The sequence below is a fragment of the Pseudochaenichthys georgianus genome, chromosome 19 (assembly GCF_902827115.2).
Source record: "Pseudochaenichthys georgianus chromosome 19, fPseGeo1.2, whole genome shotgun sequence".
In the NCBI taxonomy this organism is placed as follows: domain Eukaryota; kingdom Metazoa; phylum Chordata; class Actinopteri; order Perciformes; family Channichthyidae; genus Pseudochaenichthys; species Pseudochaenichthys georgianus.
This window is the reverse complement of record NC_047521.1, coordinates 7,026,080-7,045,352: the sequence shown is the minus strand read 5'-3', so window position 1 is coordinate 7,045,352 and position 19,273 is coordinate 7,026,080. Positions and strand designations below refer to the sequence as shown.

The following is a 19,273-nucleotide window of genomic DNA, read 5'->3' as shown; positions in this document are numbered from 1 at the left end:
AATGTATGAGACAGCTCAGAGGAGGCAGAGGTCCACTCTGAGCGGAGCAGCTGCAGTTTTGTGAGGCAGCCTGCGACAGGACTTTCCAAGGATTTCCATCACATTACATCTTTGTGGGACATAGTGGGACAACACATTTGGATGCTTCTGGATTGCGTCAGGAGTCAGCTGACTGGGGGGGGGGAAGGAGAGGAAAGAGTAAGAGGTGAGGTGATAGAGGAGGAGGGTGCAGGAGCTATTGAAGCAGAAGGAAGGGGGCTGGGCCTCTCTGACAATGCTTGTGTAACCAATAAGGACTTTCGCAATGTGTGGACTTTATTCTCAGGGCGCAGCGTGCAGGCAGTTTATCTCCGGCTGTGTGTAAGAGGACACTAACCGCATGGTGAGCTTGTTGTGAGCCGGTCACCAGCACGGGAGACGACATGCAGAATGTACCAGAGGAGTGGAGGGAAGGAGAGGAGAGGATGGAAGAGATGGTAGTGAAGAGGATAGTGGACTCAGAGGGGAAGAAGAATGAAGGGCAAGGAGGTGGAGAGGGGGAGAAGGAGTCGCTGATGATGGAGCTGACCAAGCTGGTGCAGAAGGTTGTGAAAGAGAGCAGCTGGTGGGAGAGGAGAGGGATCGATTGCAGCATCCTGGCAGCAGCATTCCTCTGTCTGGCCCCGGGTAAGACTTCAGGCATGCTTTGGTGAAAAATCAAACGAACATCATTATGACATTTCCCAGGTTGATTACTTTCATTAGGACAAGCATTTTTTGTATTAAAGGTTTTCTGAAAACGTATGTTTGAATATGCATGTATGGTATTATTTTATTAAATATGCTATTGTTCACTCTTTTCTCAAACATAAATCTAAACATTTGATAAATGTTCAGGTTCAGATGAGTATTTTGGAGGTTTCTTTTTCCATTAGTCTGAAAGCAAAAGTGCTCAAACCCTTAAAACTGACCAGTGTCTGAAGAACGTTTCCATCAGTGTCTCATCTTAAATGTTGGGGTGATGATAAGTACTGTAATACGGGATGTTATTGTTTATCTTAATTTGTTATTTTCTATAAATCTTTTTATTTTCATGGATTGGACTATGTAACAAAAGATAGACACATCAACTTGGACTGCAGATATCATATTGATGTTAACTAATGTTGATTTTAATTACAAGATATTTATATCAACGGCTTTAACTAAGGACTATTTCAATATAAGTCTGTCCATTATTTTATTAATTAATAGACTATTATGACCAAAAAAACTTGGGGGAAAATGTATTCTAACAATCACCTAAAGTCCAAAATAGGCTAGCAACTCACCTTTAAGACAATTTAAAAACATTTTTGGCATCTTAAACATAGTTATTTTTGTATCAATCATGTTTTAAACTTTCTCTAGTCTCAGTCCAACAGTGTTGTTATCCATCAGTGCATTACATATTCACAGCATCCTATGGATCCCTGTATCTGGGTCACTGGTGGTCATGTTACTGACCTTATTAGGACTGGTGCCTATTGTGACTCATGTCACTCGATCATTGGAAGTGACAGCTCCCAGCAGCAGGACGACACCTGGTTCAAGCTGCAGCTGTAATCTAGACTGGTAGACTGGCTGCCAGTTAACACATCACTACAGCATTCAGCTGGGACTAGCCACTCCAACCAGGAAAATACAATGTTGTATATATATATATCCCACTATGGATCTTCTATCCCACTAAGCCCTACACAATAGAGTGCCCTTGAACCCTCACTAATACACCCCGCCCCCACCATTAGGTCTTAAACTTATTATCTTTTTTTTGTCTTTTTGTTTTGCCCATAAATGTTGATCCTATTATGTCACCCTATAGTGACATATCTTGCTTCACTAAATACAAATAAAAAATACGTCTAAAACGATAAATTGAAGGTTCAATATCTAAAATATTTTCTTAATGTAGTTTCATTTTTTGTAAAGCACTTTGAATTGCCTTGTGTTGAAAGGTGCTATATAAATAAACTTGCCTTGCCTAATATATCCTCATTAAAAGATCTTAAAGATGACTAGATATCCAACAATTTTATAAGCAATAGAAATCTGTATTTCTAATAAAAATGCAATGGTTTTATTTGATCTAGCCTACTAATGACGTTGTATCCCCTTTGACCTACATCAGCGTTATGTTTGTCAGAGGCATTCATATTATTATAGTACATTTTAAATCTTTGTTGTTTTAACTATGTATTTTTGACTAACTGAAGGATTTTAGCCTGAAGTTATCAGAGAAACAAGCTAAGCTAACGGTAGCGGCTAGCTAGCAGTCCACTGAAACACTGATGTTTAAAGTGAAGCTGCTTTACTCAGTGTTTGTTTTGGAAAGGATCACTGTGGATATTTTGGTTTCTGGTCAAATCATCCTGAATGATGAACAATGAAGGAGAAGTGCCATTATGACAATTAACCCTAACCAAACACTGTTTTGTTTTTGTTTTTATTGAGAGAATATGGGAAATGTACATTTACAATGTATTTTTACTACTTTACTTCTTCAGCTTTTATAATTAGTGAGTTACATACAGCATATCCCTATCTTTAATATCCCTAGAGAAGGGTTTTAATCTCACTGTGAGCCGAAGGAGGCATCTGTCATTGTGTATCACAGACCGTGACTTATCACCTCAAAATAGTCTGCTTTGAAATAGGAGGTGTAGTATATTAGCACCATTTTATTGAGTAAGGAAGGGAAACACAAAACCTGGCGGTACAATTCAGACAAAGGATCCTCACCGGCTGCTTGTGTAAAATTAAAGAGTAAATCTGTGAGGCTGCTTTTCATTCACTATTTAAAGGGATTAGACGTAAATAATTGTATCATCAAACTGAATTTGCTGACAGGAAGTTTAGCTGAGTTTTATTATTTTGATGTTTGAGAATATTGGATTGAATGATCTGACTTGTATTGTATACAGGACAAAACAATTAAGAAAACCCTGGGAATACAATAAATGCAGGAAAATAAACAGATATATCTAAATAATAACTGTTCACGGCAATGTCGTCATGCAAAGGTGTGAAATATGCAGAATGAAGTTACTTTCTTTCATCTGATCTTCCTGCATGTCATGGTTGAAAGTCACACCGCTACTGCATTTAATGCTCACTGATAACAGAAACACTGATCCTGGCAGTGTGGGTCCTTTAGTCTGTTATGACTACGCACTTTTGCCAAGAGACTACGGAAGGTTATTAGTGCCAGGTGTAAGGTGGTCAAAAGGAGGAACATTTTTGTTAAACATTTTAAGTTTTGTGAAGTGGAACTGTCAAGAACAAGTCTGAATCTTGCAAATAAAGTCCAAACTTTCAGTATAAGAGCTAACGGCAGCTTTATTCCCAAACTTTCATATTGTTCATTCAAAACGTTTTGTCTACTGACTTAAAAGCCTGGCACTAATACTGAAGTTTCAACTTTTTACATTGCATTTAGCTGACACTTTTATCCAAAGCGACTTACAATCAGTGCATTCAACCAACAAGATACAAACTTGAAGAAAACAGAATCATATAAGTACATCAGGTTTCATAGAGCCAAAACATTTCAAGTGCTACTCAACTGGCTTTAGATAAGCCAGTCCTTTATTAGTATAAAGTGCTTTGTTAGTAATTCTATCGCTCGAAGTGGAGTCCAAAGAGATGAGTTTTCAGTCTGCGCCAAAAGATGTGCAGGCTTTCTGCTCATTCCACCATTTTGGAGCCAGGATAGCAAACCCACGTGTTTTTGTTGTTGGGGAGTGGGACAATCTTTTCCCCGAAGGAAAAGCAGTTCAGTCTCGTCAAGGTTGAGCTTGAGGTGGTGAGCAGACATCCACTGAGAGATGTTCGCTAGACAAGCAGAGATGCGTGCGACGACCTGGGTCTCTCTCTCTCTAATGCAGTGGTATGAAAAACCATGTGGGCTAATGACTGATCCGAGCGAGGAGAAGAGTAGAGGACAAGGAGAAGAGGAGGGGACCAAGAACAGAGCCCTGAGGGACCCCTGTAGTTAATTGACAAGGGTCGGACTCGGACCCTCTCCAAGTTACCCTGTAGTTACAGTCTTTGAGGTATGAGGTGAGGAGGGCAAGTGCAGAGCCTGAAACTCCAAATTCTTGGAGAGTGCAAAGGAGGATCTGATGGTTCACCGTGTCGAATGCAGCAGACAGGTCCAAAACTTTAGTCTTCACATATAGACACTATGCAAACTTTTTTTTTTAAATGTATCTTTGTCAAATGTTTTCTCCTCATGCCCTCTTACTCTTCCATAAGTGTCCCGTACCTCTTATAAAGAAAGTGAAACAAATGTAGATTAAGGTCCCTGTGCTCTGTGTTGCAGCCTTCCTGCTGCTGGGCTCCTCTCAGGTTCTGTACTTTTCGGCGGGCATGCTGCTGATGGGCATGGCTCATGCTGTCATCGCAGTCAAAGGGACACATCTGGCCAGCCACGGGTCCCTGAGCGAGTCGCAGGCCTGGGCGAAGGTCTGGGCTGTCTTCTTTATCGAGGTGAGATGTTCAGAAATCTGAGTTTATTCTCACTGTAGCTTTGTTGCAGTGATGAAAATACTACTGCCAAAGTGGCAATGCGATAGGAACTTAGAAATACTTTAATATTTGGCCAAAAAAATATAATTTGCTTTCTTGCAAAGAGTTAAACAAGAAGATATGTAGCAGAAGAAAATGTGCTTTTAACTCAAGATACTGCATTACAAGCTGTGCCAAGACAAGGCTTTTAGACTTTTTTGCTCACAGCTAACAGCAGCATTTATTTTCTGAAAAACACCGACGCTGTCATTGGAGGCAGTCGCAATTTCTACAGGCTCGCACTTACCTGTTAGCATCTGGCATTCTGCTTACAAACTTTTAGCCATCCCTACTTATACAAGTAGTAGTTTTAGTTGTCTGCGATCTGCGGAGGCCTACTCCCACCTGTCGAGTGCGGCTGTACTGAGGTGTTTTTCCTCCGGAGACGTCACGAAGAGACGGAGCGGCTCCACCTGTTGCTGCATGCGATCTGCGATTTACGGAGGCCTGCTCGTCGCGAAGAGATGGAGCGGCTCCACCTGTTTGCTGCCTGCGATCTGCGATCTATGGAAGCCTGCTCCCACCTGTAGAGGCTGTACTGGAGAGGTTTTTACCCCGGAGTCGTCGCGGAGAGACGGAGTGGATCCACGCTTCGGGCTTGGCCTGCTTCCACCGGGCGTGTGCTGCTGTACGCAGGAGGATTTTACCACCGCTGGGGCCTGCTTTCCACCTGTCCTGGTTCTGCTGTTGCAGAGGCCTGCTTTCACCTCGGGGATACCACGGAGGGACCGGAGCGCTTCCACGCTGCTGTTTTCGCCTGTCCTTTGCTGCTGTGCTGATTTTGCTCCAGGAACATCGCAGATACTGTGTGCTGGTCTTGGAAAATGGCCCATATCGGGATTCTGCTGTGCCTGTTAACTGTTTTGGTCTATGAAAAGATCTCTAGTCATTCTGAGAAGACTACTGGATTCAGGTCTGTTCTGCCACCCGCAGTGGGCATCCCCTGCAAAGGTTCGGATGTGTTGCTCAAACAATTACCGGTTGCCTTGTCACAGTCAATCTGCTCGACAAAATATGTTTGTCTTTTTTATTTTCCTGCGATGATGGTTCTTCAGGACTGCTTCTTAAGCTCTAATCACACTCTCGCAGACTTTTCCGGTGTTTCTAAATTAGATGACAATGTATTTGTGTCGTTTAAGAGGAAAAGATGCCTGTTTTTTTTGTTGTTATTACTGTCAGGAAATGTACAACCTAACCCTGGTCCGCCCTGTAGTAATAGTCAGATCGCTACTCCTGCTGATTTTAAAGCTAGGTCTGGGTTGGGTTTCATCCACTTGAATGTGCGCAGTCTGTTAGGTAAACTAGATTTTGTCCGTATCTGGGCAAAATCGACTGACGCTGACGTCATTGTTTTATCTGAAACATGGCTAAACAAGTCTATTTTGGCCTCTGACATTGCCTTAAATGGTTTTAATGTGTATCGTACCGACCGGCCTAATAAAGGTGGTGGCGTTGCCATTTATGTTAAGAATAAGTTCAGTGTAACCACATTAGTTTCCAAATCGATCAGTAAGCAACTTGAATTTTTAGCCATAAATATAGAAGTGGCAAAGGGTCAACAGGTCATGGTAGTGAGTTGTTACAGACCCCCCTCAGCTGTCAAAGACTCCTTGTCTTCACTAGCAAATCTTTTATCACAACTAGACTACAAGGAAATAGTGCTACTTGGAGATTTAAACTGGGACTGGTTAACTGCAGTGTCAGAGGATTTTAAAAACCTTTGTATCTCTTTAAATGTTACTCAGATTGTGGACAGTCCTACTCGCCCTAACATTAAGTCCCCTAATAAATCCTCCCTAATTGATCTCATTTTAACTAATGTTCCCCATAAATATTCATCTGTGGGAGTATTTGCAAATTATCTGAGCGATCACTGTGTTGTAGCCACAATTAGGGACACTAAGGTCCAAAAGGTTAAACCTCGCATTATCATCAAGAGAGACATAAAACATTTTGTTGAGCAGGGTTTTGTGCATGATCTGTTTGATTTTGATTGGGGTAAAATCGATCTGTGTGCTGATGGTCTTATTTTTATCTTGGTTTTATGGAGATCATTGATAGACATGCACCCCTGCGTAAATTTAGAGTAAAGGGACGAGACAATCCTTGGTTTTCTGCTGAACTGTCTGGTCTCCTTCATGAGAGAAATAAGGCCTGGGCAAAGGCTAGGCAATCAGGCTCAGAGGTAGAGTGGCTGCGTTTTAGGCAGCTAAGGAATAGCTTCACTTCAAATGTCAAAAGTGCAAAGTCGAAGTACTATTTGTCAGTTACCACAGAAAACCTAAATAATCCTAGGAAATTTTGGAAAGCAATAAAATCAATATCCACCGGTGATATCCGTAATGAGCTTCCTCCGTGCCTAATTACCACAGCATCTGGCACTATATCGGACAGGGCTACTATGCTAAATTGCTTTAATGAGCATTTTGTGTCCTGCGGTTCTATGTTTGATTCTGTGACTAACTCTGCTTCTGTGAACACCCCAATCCGTGACTCTGAACAACATGGTCTGGAAAACCCTTTCAGTTTTACTCCTTTTACTGTCAAGGTTGTTCATGAAGCCTTATCTAAGCTAGATCCTAGGAAACCGGCTGGCCCGGACAACTTAGAACCTTTCTTTTTAAAGATAGCTGCAGATTGTATTGCTCCACCTCTTACTTCTCTTTTTAACCTCTCCCTCAGCACGAACACAATTCCAAAAGTATGGAAGTCTGCTTATGTCTTGCATTTACTGAAAGGAGGGGAGGCAACTATTTTAAATAACTATAGGTCAATCTCTAAATTGTCAGTTCTGGCTAAGGTGCTCGAACGACTTGTGAGTGAACAAGTAAAGGAGTTTTTATGTATAAAAATGTCTAAGCATCAGTCAGGATTCAGAAAGAAACACAGCACCATCACTGCCACAATGAAAGTGGTAAATGACATTACTAGTATTTTAGATAATAAGCAGAGTTGTGCAGCTCTGTTTATTGACCTTTCCAAAGCGTTTGACACCGTTGATCATCGCATTTTAAAGCAGAGGTTACTCAGTATAGGCATATCCAGCCTTGCAGTGGGGTGGTTTGTGAACTACCTCTCTGAAAGGTCCCAATGTGTTCATTTTGATGGACTGTCTTCTGAGTGGTTAAACATTTCTAATGGTGTACCACAAGGTTCTGTTTTAGGACCACTTTTATTCTCCATATCAACAGTTTAGGTGATAATGTGGATGAAGCTACTTTACAGTTTTATGCGGATGATACTGTCATGTATTGTGCAGGTCCCACCATTAAAGAGGCTGTTGTTAAATTACAGGCTGTTTTTAACACTATTCAGACTCAGCTCTCTGAACAAAAGCTTCTTTTAAATGTTGAGAAAACCAAGGTAATGCTCTTTTCAAAAGCAAAAAAGACACCAGAGCCTGTTTTTGATATTGTAACTACGCAAGGAACAAAACTTGAAGTTGTTGCCTGTTACAAACACCTTGGTATCTGGCTTGATGATTGTGTTACTTTTAAACTTCAGGTCACTAATCTGCTTAAAAAGCTGAGGGTTAGGCTAGGTTTCTTCTACAGGAACAAGTCCTGTTTCTCATTTGAAGCCAGGAAAAGGCTAGTCACTGTGACCTTTTTACCTGTGCTGGACTATGGTGATTTGATATATATGAATGCACCTGCCCATTGCCTGGAAAAGTTAGATGCTGCGTATCACAGTGCTCCGAGATTTGTTACTAACTGTAAAGCACTTACTCATCACTGTACCCTGTATGCCAAGGCAGGTCTTCCTTCACTAACTGTACGGAGGCTCAGTCATTGGTACATGTTCATTTATAAAGCCATGTTGGGTAAACTACCTTTTTATATCTGCTCTCTGATGTCTCGACGAATTGAAAGTACGTATTGCCTGAGATCTCATGATGTTTTATTAAATGTGCCAAGTGTGCCAAGCCAACTGTCTTAGGGAAGAAAGCTGTTAGATGTGCAGCTCCACTAAATTGGAACAGTCTGCAAACCTGTTTAAAACTGAGCACTTTGGTTCCCCTGCATCATTTTAAAACTTGGCTGGGTGCCATGCTGTTTGATACTCATGGTACCTGTCACTGTACATAGAGTTTTGTAAACTGTACCCTGTATATTATGTTGTATGTCATCCTTATTGTTGTTCTGTTGTTTTTATGTTACATGTGTAACTAATGTCCTGCAGGTCACCCTTGAAAAAGAGATCTTTTGATCTCAGGGGCTTCACCTGGTTAAATAAAGGCTACAAACAAACAAGGGTGTTACGGCCCGTCCACACAGCGGCGTGCGTTGACGCTTGCCGGCGGGCGTGTCTGAAACTCGACCAACAACCAATCACATGAATCTCCCGCCCCTGACACACAAGCAGCGGTTTGATTGGCTAGAGCTTGTACTGGCATATGATTCGATTGGCTGACGCCTCGCCGAGGCGTCAAAAGTTGAACATTGCTCAACTTTTGCAGCGAGCCACGCCAGCTACGCTCCACGTCGCTTCCCACGATGCATTTCGGCTAAAAGTGACGTCACCCCATTCAAAGTGAATGGGGAAGCGTCAACGCACGCCGCTGTGTGGACGGGCCGTTAGCGACAGAGAAAGGTCTCGAACAGAGTTAATTGTCTCTCAATTGGTTCGTCCTAAAAATGTCATTTTAGTGTCCGATTATTGAGAAGTGTGAAAATGGGCCCAATTGTTAGTCACTCACAATTGGTCGCAAGAATCAGCTAAAATCTGTGTTCACATTTATTTCTCTTGGAGTGACAGACTCGGGATCTGTTGCTAGTCTCTAAGTCTAAGGGAACAGAAAAGTGGAGAATGCTACACAGATACAGGAAATTGTCTCTCATAGATAACCCGTGTCCAAATGTAGTGTAACAGATTAACTTTAAAGGTCAGTAATTCAACAATCATATCTTGTTTAGTCTGTTCATGCACAAAAGACAAGGTGTACAGGGAAGTTATGTCCCGGACATTTTTGGCTCTGCTGGTTTCTTAGAAACCAGCCGCTGATTCCGGGAAGTCACTGCCAGATCCAATAAATGTTAGCCTTCATAAAACCTAATCGGTTTTAATTACTTGGTTCTAAAAATAAAAACAAGATGTACAGTGTTTATCATTTAGAGATGCCGGTGGGAGCGTTTTATTCCCTTTGGACAGAGCCAGGTCAGTCGTTTTCCCCCTAAATCCAGTCTTTATGCTACGCTAACTAACTGTTGTTTACATGTTAGCGCACAGACATGAGAGTGCTATCAATCTTCCTATCCAACTCTCATCCAGGAAAGTAAATAAACGTATTGTATTTATGGCAGACTAATTCACCAAACTCCCAGCTGTTACAGTGAAACTTCGCCAGTTGATTACATGCTCGGGACAAAACATTATTGTATTACAAGTTATCCTATATTGTATTTATATATCCAAATGAGACATTATTTTTTATAAATATTTGCTCATTTGCATACAGGCATGCAGGTTCAACAGTTTGTTTTGTTAACATATTAGAGACAAGGAACTATAAAAAAGGGAGCTCTGAACATGTCTTTGTATTCCCACTTTACATCAGAATATACTGTCAGCAGCCATAAAAAAATTACATTTTCTGCATGTTTTTAGGGATACATCAGAAATAAACCAAGCTATAAAATAAATATGAAGAAACCCCTCTGTGTCACGACCACAGGTACAGATCAGAACCCAATAGCACGACTCAGATACAACCAGTATATAGTAATGTTCAGTTTATTCCAGGTCAAGGACAGGCAGAGTCAAAACCAGTAAATCCGTCAGACAGGCAGGCAGGAATCGAAAACTGGGCAGGACAAAACTCGGGACTAGAGCACAACACTCACTGGAGAGCTTGGCGGAAACGACAAGACAATCTGGCAAAGGACAACTGATAATGAGGTGGTATAAATACTGTGGAGTGATGAGGGAATGAGTAACAGGTGAGGGAAATGAGCTGATTATAAGGGCCTGGAGGAAGGCGGGATCTGAAATGACAGGAGAGTTTAGATGAGCCACCAAACAAACAATAATAGAAGTGTCTAACTTGTGACACTTTGTTGTAAAGCTGTAATGTGATTTCCTGTGATTGAATGCACCTACAGAGGATGCCGAGGGATTGTTAACAGGTTTAAGGAGTCATGGATTACATGTATCAGATTGTATTTCTTCTTTGTAAACTGTAAATACAAAATCAATTAAAGACAATGTTCTAAAAACAACAATAATCTTTGCAAGACACTAAAGGTTAATAGGGTTTAACGAAATGTTAACTAGGCCTTATCCATATCCCCATGAAAAACAACAACAAAGGAGGCATTGAAACATTCATTGTCCAAGTGCTAGAATAATCAATTCAGTAAACCCTTGAACCTGTGAATTCTGTTCTCTGCCCCCTATTGACTACTTATGAAAGCAAAACACAGCAAAACAGCCTTAAGAAACTAGAGTAAAGTCCATCAATACCATTCAAAGCCTATGTATTTCCCTGCTTGTTTTATAAGTTGCATCAGTGATGGTGTTTTTGTTTGATGTTCATAATCATACCCATCTGTGCTTGTGTTCATCCACTCAGATCTGTGGCTCATTCTCAGCGCAAGCCGGCATTCAAGGCCACATTAAGATGCATCATGCTCATACTAATGTCATTGGACTGGGGGACTCCAGCGTGTGGAAGGCCCCCTTCCTGCCTCGCACTGTCTACCTGTTCATAGCACCCCTGGCCGTGCCTATCATCACTCCACTTGTTGCTCTCGGTAAGAGGCGCCAAAGCACCAAAAGAAGTCCAGACAGTTTATGAGTTTGCTCAAATACTTCAACATTAAATGTGACTATCAGCATAACGTTGAGATTTCCTACCCTCTGATCCTGTTCAAGTTCCCCTGCTACCTCGCCTCCCTCACTTAGCTGTGACTTTATTCTCATACATGTGATTCTCTGGCTTTGCAGCTCACCTCAGAGGCAACTCTGTGGCTGTCATGGTCCGGACCATCCTGATGGTAACACTGGGCCTGTATTCCCAGTACTGGCTGCTGATACACGTCTCCGGATTCCTGTCGCCTCTCAGCGCGTTGCTTTGTATGCTTGTTTGCAGAGCAATGTTCTCTGTGACCTTTATCCATGTCAACGTTTTCCAGGTGAGAAATACCTTCAGGAGGCATCTGTGCTTTACATGTTCAGTGCACATCCTCAAACAAGGATGAGTCTGCAGTCATGCTAGCCACCTTGTAAGGGTATTTGTGGACACAGATTTGAGCTATATGCTAACAGCAGCATGCTAACATGCTTACTATAACAATGGCAATATTGGCACCCATTTGCTAACAGTCCAACGATGATAAACCTCTATGAGCAAGGGGCCATATGTTTGGGGTTTCTGTAGTTAACAGTCCGTAAACAACTTGAAACGAGAGAATGGAGTTGAAACCCAATGTCCAAGATCGGAAATGTTCACACTTGTTACATTAACAAGCTAATTTGGAGCTAATAAAAAGCGAATTCATCATCAGACTTTGGCCAATGGGTTCTGAGATTGGATCGGCCAAATTGCTTCCAACAATCTTGCTCAGTTGTCTACAGATTCACATCTGTTTATAGAGATTATGATAATGGTACTTTTCTGATGTTTAGCAGGCATAAAGTGCAGCATTATTATAATTTAAAAATGCTATTATAATGCTAACATTTGTTAATTTTGACAAGGTGATGGCGCTAGATGAAAATTGAGTCAGGCAATCTCAAGGATTTAAATTTGCACTCACGAACCAAACTAATTTACTTTCTCACAATATGATTAGATCACACACAAATCCAATTTATCAGGCTTAAGGTATCATCATTTTTTCAGCGTTTTAATTAGCATCCTGTGAAGAGCTACATAAATAGCTAAATGCGTCATTTAGGTGAGCGAAGACATCTGATTATTTAAAAATAAAATGGTAACTCCAAAGATGGTTAGCCTAGATCAGGGGTGTCAAACTCAAGGCCCGGGGGCCAAATCCGGCCCGCGACTTCATTTTATGTGGCCCCACAAGAGCTTGCAAAAAATATGATTTTATTATACGGTTACATGCTACTTTACAGAGGCACGTTGCCCATAAAATACATGTCCCACAATGCATCTGAAATTTGACTTTTCTCTCAGAATTTGACTTTTCTTTTTTTAAATGTCACTTTTTTTTCAAAATGTCACTTTTATTTTTTGATTTTGACTTTTTTTCCAGAATGTGGCTTTTCTTTTTAAATCATTTTGTGACATTCTCACTGAAGAGACTTGCAATTATTTGCCCTAGACTTTCTTTCAGACGTAGTTAATTATGAAGGTATTACCCTATCCGATAATAATCCAATGCAGAGCAATAATGTAATATAATACATTATTTTATATATGTTAAACATTATATGTATTTTTATATAGTCTTAAAGTTACAACCGGCCCTTTGAGTGCAACCATAATGCGAATGTGGCCCGCAATGAAATTGAGTTTGACACCCCTGGCCTAGATGTTGCAATAGTATCAGATATATCAGAACGAGAGTATTTTCTATCAGATATAGGAGCAAAGAATAGCACTGTTTTCGCCCTTCTCAAGACTTTTAAATATTGAATTAGTTTATTTGACTGGTTGCTTGAAGTTAGCCTGCGTTAGACTTTGTTAGACAGTATGTTCATCCAATCACCTGCCAATATTTTCCAAAAATGCGCCAACCTGCTAGTCAATGAAAAGTCGCGATCATCTGTTGAAAATGACATAATGATTAATTGAATTGTTTGACAAATATAGATATACTGATTTTATAATATTTCGATTTTTATGATTTATAAATGAACTCTCCAGAACAGCTTCTACATAAACTTCTACTCTGCTAGCAATACATTCCTCTCTCACAGATTTGGTGAAGAATGCTGGTTGGGTCATTTCATGCCAAACAGTCATGAGTGCACCTCTTTCAGCGCAGCCTTGTGTTCCCATAGATCAGACCAGCCAGTGAGCTAAAGGGATAAAAAGGAACAATTCATGCATGATTTCCCACATGGAGTCTGAGTGCTGCACGTCATTGTGCATTGTTCTGATCAAAATGTGAGACGGTGGATTAGAAAAGGCATGTTCTCAGTGTATGAAGTCAGGAGTCTAACAGGGGCAAATGTTTGTTCTCTTTGGGGGGTCACGAGAACCTGCCCTCCCCTGGATCCTGGTGCTGTTGTTGGCCATTGGCTATCTTTTCCCCCTGAACACAAGGCTACTCTGTCCTTTTAGCCGACGATAACCTTGTCTCTCATTTGTAAACATTGTGTACTAAAACTCTTTCTTTATGTTGGAGAAAACACGTTTTACAAATGTGTACACATTGTAAACCTGGACATCGTGGTCAACAAATGATCTAACCAATGTAATTTCTTATATACTATTACTCAACTTGTCTAAAACATTGTGTTCTTGACAGCACATTGGCCTCCACATGTTCTCTGCGACCAGCCGACCCAAGAGGATCTACCAGATGACCCACGGGGTATTGAACCTGCCGCGTAACTCCCTGCTGGACTGGATGTTCGGACACTCGCTTATCAACTGTCACGTGGAGCACCATCTCTTCCCCTTCCTCTCTGATAACATGTGTCTAAAGGTGAAGTTTAATCCCCAAATCATTATATATTATCAGTTTGCACATGCTTTCACTGCAGATCTAGAGGATTGTTTTGCAACACAAAGGGAGATTTATGCTTTATGTCACAAAAAAAGATAATTATTTACTTGTCACAATTAAAGATAATTATCTACTAAAACAGAAGCCTAATTACCAAGTACTTATGTGTAGATTGTCACTCATTACATATGAATTTAAACGTGTTTCAACCTACTACAATGGGTTTTCCCTTATAACATGTTTGAAATAGTCTATATGAAAGCTTTCCTTGCCTATAATATGAGTATTACTATTATTTTAATATTATAATTTTTTATTGAGCAATTAGTTGTGTTTTTACAAGGCATGCGAAGCAAATACTTTGTACAGGAACACATTTTTAAAATGTATAATTTCCCATTAAAATAATTTACAGTTATGTATTAATAATTACGTTATGAATGCCTATACTAAGTAATGTATTATAATTAGGGAATATCTTTATCGAAGAACATCTGGCAGGAAATCACATTTTTTATTTGTTTTACGATTATTATTATTATTATTATTATTATTATTATTACACTCATATATTACAGTAGATATGACAGGCACCTTTAAAGCAAATATTATGGATCAACACTGATATTGATTTTGAATCTCCCTGGGCTCACAGAGCTTTATTATTCTGTGGGCCATCATTTGGAGAGGAGGCTGTAAAAACACACCCACAGATATGACACATGCATGTCAGTTCACTCCTCATGGTGAGTTCTCTTGAGGACATTTGAGCAGGGATTTAAGCGTGCGCGAACAACACCTCCCCGATTTTAGGTGCAACCCATCGGCATGTGCCTGAACGCTGTATAATATGGTCAGTTAGCTAACCACAAAACTATTTTGTGAATGATTTAAATGTTTAAAACGGAATAAAAAAAATACCCTGCACACTGTTAGTGTTTATTAGCCCATATCCAAAAAATGATTGGTTAATTTGAACATATGCCTTTTTTTTTGCAATTATGCTATCCGTCTAAATTAAGCGTTTTGCCTGCCAGTTCTTTGTTATGAACTGTCAAGTGTTCAAACCTGATTCATTTAAATAAAAAACACCCATTTAATTAAAGCACTAAGTCTTACTTAAGGGCAAAAATGACACAGAAAATCTAAATCAACTTCAGAATCCAATCAATTTATTCCAATAATAGTTTGTAAAATAGTCTTGACACTAGTTTTGGTCCTTCTTTCACAACTTAAGCCCTCTTACTCTGCGTGTGTAAGCTCCATAAACACCAAAGCAAATTCCTATACGTTTAAACCTTTTTAGCATTAAATCGGATTCTGATTCCAAAAGAATTACCCCTCATCCCCTGGGAACAATTACTTGATAAAAGAAAAGGGTCCTGAGGATTTCTAACTTTAGCAATGTCTAGCTAAACACACATTTTGCAACCAAAATATCAAAATAACACAGCTCAGACTTAAAGTCAGAATCTTTTTAAAAAAGAAATCTGTTTTGGGTGCCATCCAACTGAATAGGAGAGCAATACTCTCTGAAGTATTATATTTGTTTTTAAACTAAATGTCCACTTATAACCACTTATATCTGAAAGTAGAGAGCAACTCAATTCCAGTTACAAAGTAATTTAAGATTTTGATGTGGTCCTTTTTGTAGTGGGTCTTATTGATTTGCACCTTTCTTTTGGATTTGCACCTTATTGTGATTGAACGCTAGACTTTTAGGCCCCGGCCACACGAGGACGAAAACGGCTAAACGCATAGGATTAACGCAAACGCAATCGCAAACAAGCTTCCGTCCACACGCAATAGTTATCCGGATAGTGTCTGTCCACACGAGACCGCTCCGTTTAGCTCCAGCCGCTGGAGAAGCTGCAGTACATGCAGGAGCCTGTACGTGGCGCTGTAACTTCCTCCACAAAAGCAGCGAAGAAGCATGGTTATCATGGTTGCCCTTCTGTTTATTCTCCGCGGTGGGGGCCGAGGGAACCGGGCAGAGTTTTTCGCCAGTCAACGTGTGTTAAAGTTTAAATCTTCCGACAAAATGATAAAAGTGCCGGTCAAAGGTCTTCTTTGTTATTTATTGAGCTTTAAAACAAATGAATAACGACTCTATATAATATAATAATAAAATACACGGAGCCTCTCTTTTTCCTCCCTCTCTTCGGACAGCGTCAGTGTCTGTCTCATGCAGAATCTGATCCAGTAATCAGTGACCCGGCCAACAGTAAAAATAAACATATTTATAACTAGTTTAGGTAGTTTGAGAGGTGTCTACGTCCTGTCAGATTAGACTTCACTCGCGTTTATGTCCATATCGAGAGAAAGATAAATAATCTGAATTCAGTGTGCAGTTTACTTTGACAAGGGGGTGAGCAGCAGAGGTGGGGAGGCGGGGCTAGTGCCTCATCATTATCAGAAAATGATCGTATAGGCCTATAGTGCGTAAACACGGAGCCGTTGGACCCCCCAGAGAGTTGCGTATGCCGTTCTATCCACCTTGGGACTTGGGACCCGTTATCGTTTCCGCAGTCGTTTAGTGCCGTATTCGGTCGTCCTCGTGTGGCCGAACGGTCTATATGACACTAAACAGTAACGCAAACGACCGTTTTCGTCCTTGTGTGGCCGGGGCCTTAATGTGTGCCCTCTTCTCACTCTGTCTGCTGCCCAGCAATACAAATACAGTTGTTTCTCATATCATCTGTAGTATTGCATGCCTATTTACTGTAGATACTGTTTCTTAGTAAGAAATGACATGTGACTTGTATATATATATTCCTCCTCTTTCCAGGTGAAGCCGGTTGTTTCCAAGTATCTGATGGAAAAGAAGCTCCCGTACCAGGAGGACAGCTACTTCTCCCGCCTCCGTCTTTTCTTCAACAAATACCAGGAACTGATGGTGTTTGCCCCACCGATCACAGAGCTGGTGGGGGTGCAGTAAGGAGACAAACTGCCCAGACTGCTGCTGCTGCTGCTGCTGCTCCAAAGCACAAGCCCGAGTGTTAAAGTGTTATCTACTGTCCAGGTTTTAAGTCTCTAACATGCAGAATATAGGTTTTAATCAATAGCACACATGTAGTTTGGTATTAGGAGCTACATCCATCATGTACAAATAAAATATCATTATGTTCTGCACTTTTAGCGGTAATTTAATGAATAGAACAAAGATAAGCACTCAACCAAAAGTTGACCTGATTATGTATAAGTCAGTGTAGACATGGTTTCAAATCACCTCCTTTAACTCTAAATGTAATCACATTCTAGCATCATCAGGAGATTTAGAGGATCATATTTTAGGATCTAAGGGAGATAGAGTTATTATAGCACAAATAACATAACAATTAATAAAGCACAATTGTAGTATAATAGAAACAGCAGTACAATAAATAGGTTTTTACTGTTTCATTTGTTGTTTCCTCAGCTCCAGTTACAATACACATGCACACAGAGGTGCTTCAGTGTGTTTCTAATAATACATTTTAAATTAATTTTCATGAACTACACATTGTTTCATTGCCTTTTTTTCAAATAACAAAACAATTGTGGAACCAAGAGTAGAGCAAAAATGCTTCGCCTACTCAATCAATTCAAAAATCATGTTAATCTTTTTTTATGTGGTAATGTATTCTTTTTTTAAAGCAGTGGTAATAGTTGTTTCGCCACTAGGGGGCAGCAGAACACACTGTAGACATTATTATGTCATGACATTTGAAAATTAGCGAACAGTTGCCTATTTAGTATTTACTGATTGTTTCATTAGGAGATGCAAAATGCAAAATGTGTAAATGTAATATAATATTCACTCTCTTGTCAATTGTATTGACTTTAAAACAAATCTGTCATTGATATATAAAATAGTGAGTGCAGTTTGGATTTTAGAAAAATCACAAGCTCTTAATGTTTGATTCAGAGCCCATTACAAAGACTGCATCTAATATAATATGAAATATGATGATAATCATGGGGTGTTTCTCAATGTCGAGGAAGGCTCCTCCAGAGCCACTATTTCAAGGATGCTACTTCATCGAGTCCCGCCGAAGGACTGTTCCAATGTCCAGGATTCTTAGAATTCGAGGCCGTCGTCCTTCGTTGCGGGAAATTTCGAGGCTGCACACATGTGTATCCTCCGCGGTCTTAAAATCCCCACAATGCTTTGCGCACTGAGCAATTTCCAAAATCTTTGGCGGAAACCGCGCTCCATTTAAGGCAGGCCTCGCATATGACGCACACCTGTTAGCCTGTTCCACCATTCGTTGTTTTCCGAGGCTAGGAAGGATTCTTGCCTGGCTTCTGAAGCAAGTGACTCGGAAGACATGTCCTACCAAGGAAGCGTCCTCGACATTGAGAAACACCCATGTTCTTTTAAACAATAAGTATATTTTAAGAACATAACTTTTCTTTACGTACTTTTTCTAAGATACATTCAGGATGTTCCTGCTGCCTTTTTTCCTTTTTTGTTGTCTTCCTCAGATTCCAAAAACAGGGTTTCTTCTTTTAGGGTATTCCAAGTAAAAAAATGCAGTTGAACAAAAGTAAAAAGTATTTAAGACATTAAAAGACATTAAAAATGTTTACTTAAAATGAACCGATTTTTTTTAAAGGGTCAATTATCATACACGTATGAGGGGAAAAAAGAAGTTCATATTAGTTTCTGAACTGTAATTATTTCTATGTTCACTTTAAATGAAGACAACAGGAAAATGTTACTATATATATATATATATTAAAAAAAAAAGTGCATTAGATAATAAAATCAATAATTATAAAAGAAGTGCGAAAAAATGTTGGAGAAAAAAAGTGAAAGTGGATGTTGAATAAATGATTTAAACAAGGGTATTTCCCACACATGTTTGTTTTACACATCAACATGTTTCTAAATGTCCCTTCTTATATTTGTCTTGAATGTGTATCCTTAAGCAGACTGTCTTTCTTGCTCCAGTTACATTATTTTTGAGTTACCACTATTGGGAACTTTTGTTAGTTTCATGTGTGAATTTCCTTAATATAAAAAAAAAAGAACACACAAATACAAATACCCTTTAAAAACG

The 19,273-nt window shown here is 39.9% G+C and overlaps 1 protein-coding gene across 1 annotated transcript; it reads left to right on the top strand.

The window, feature by feature from the left end:
- Nucleotides 1–19,057, top strand: fads6 (fatty acid desaturase 6). Its single transcript, XM_034106686.2, has 6 exons — nt 1–666; nt 4,343–4,509; nt 11,159–11,339; nt 11,533–11,720; nt 14,028–14,207; nt 17,017–19,057. The coding sequence occupies exons 1-6, from the start codon at nt 423–425 to the stop codon at nt 17,164–17,166; spliced, it is 1,110 nt and encodes a 369-aa protein (XP_033962577.1). The 5' UTR covers nt 1–422; the 3' UTR covers nt 17,167–19,057.
- The last annotated feature ends 216 nt before the right edge of the window (nt 19,058–19,273 follow it).

Bases quoted from the DNA above. Each gene is read 5' to 3' on its own strand.
- fads6 (XM_034106686.2), top strand. From the start codon at position 423: ATGCAGAATGTACCAGAGGAGTGGAGGGAAGGAGAGGAGAGGATGGAA. The intron at 667-4,342 runs GTAAGACTTCAG...TCTGTGTTGCAG, and splicing joins ATTCCTCTGTCTGGCCCCGG to CCTTCCTGCTGCTGGGCTCC. The intron at 11,340-11,532 runs GTAAGAGGCGCC...CTGGCTTTGCAG, and splicing joins CACTCCACTTGTTGCTCTCG to CTCACCTCAGAGGCAACTCT.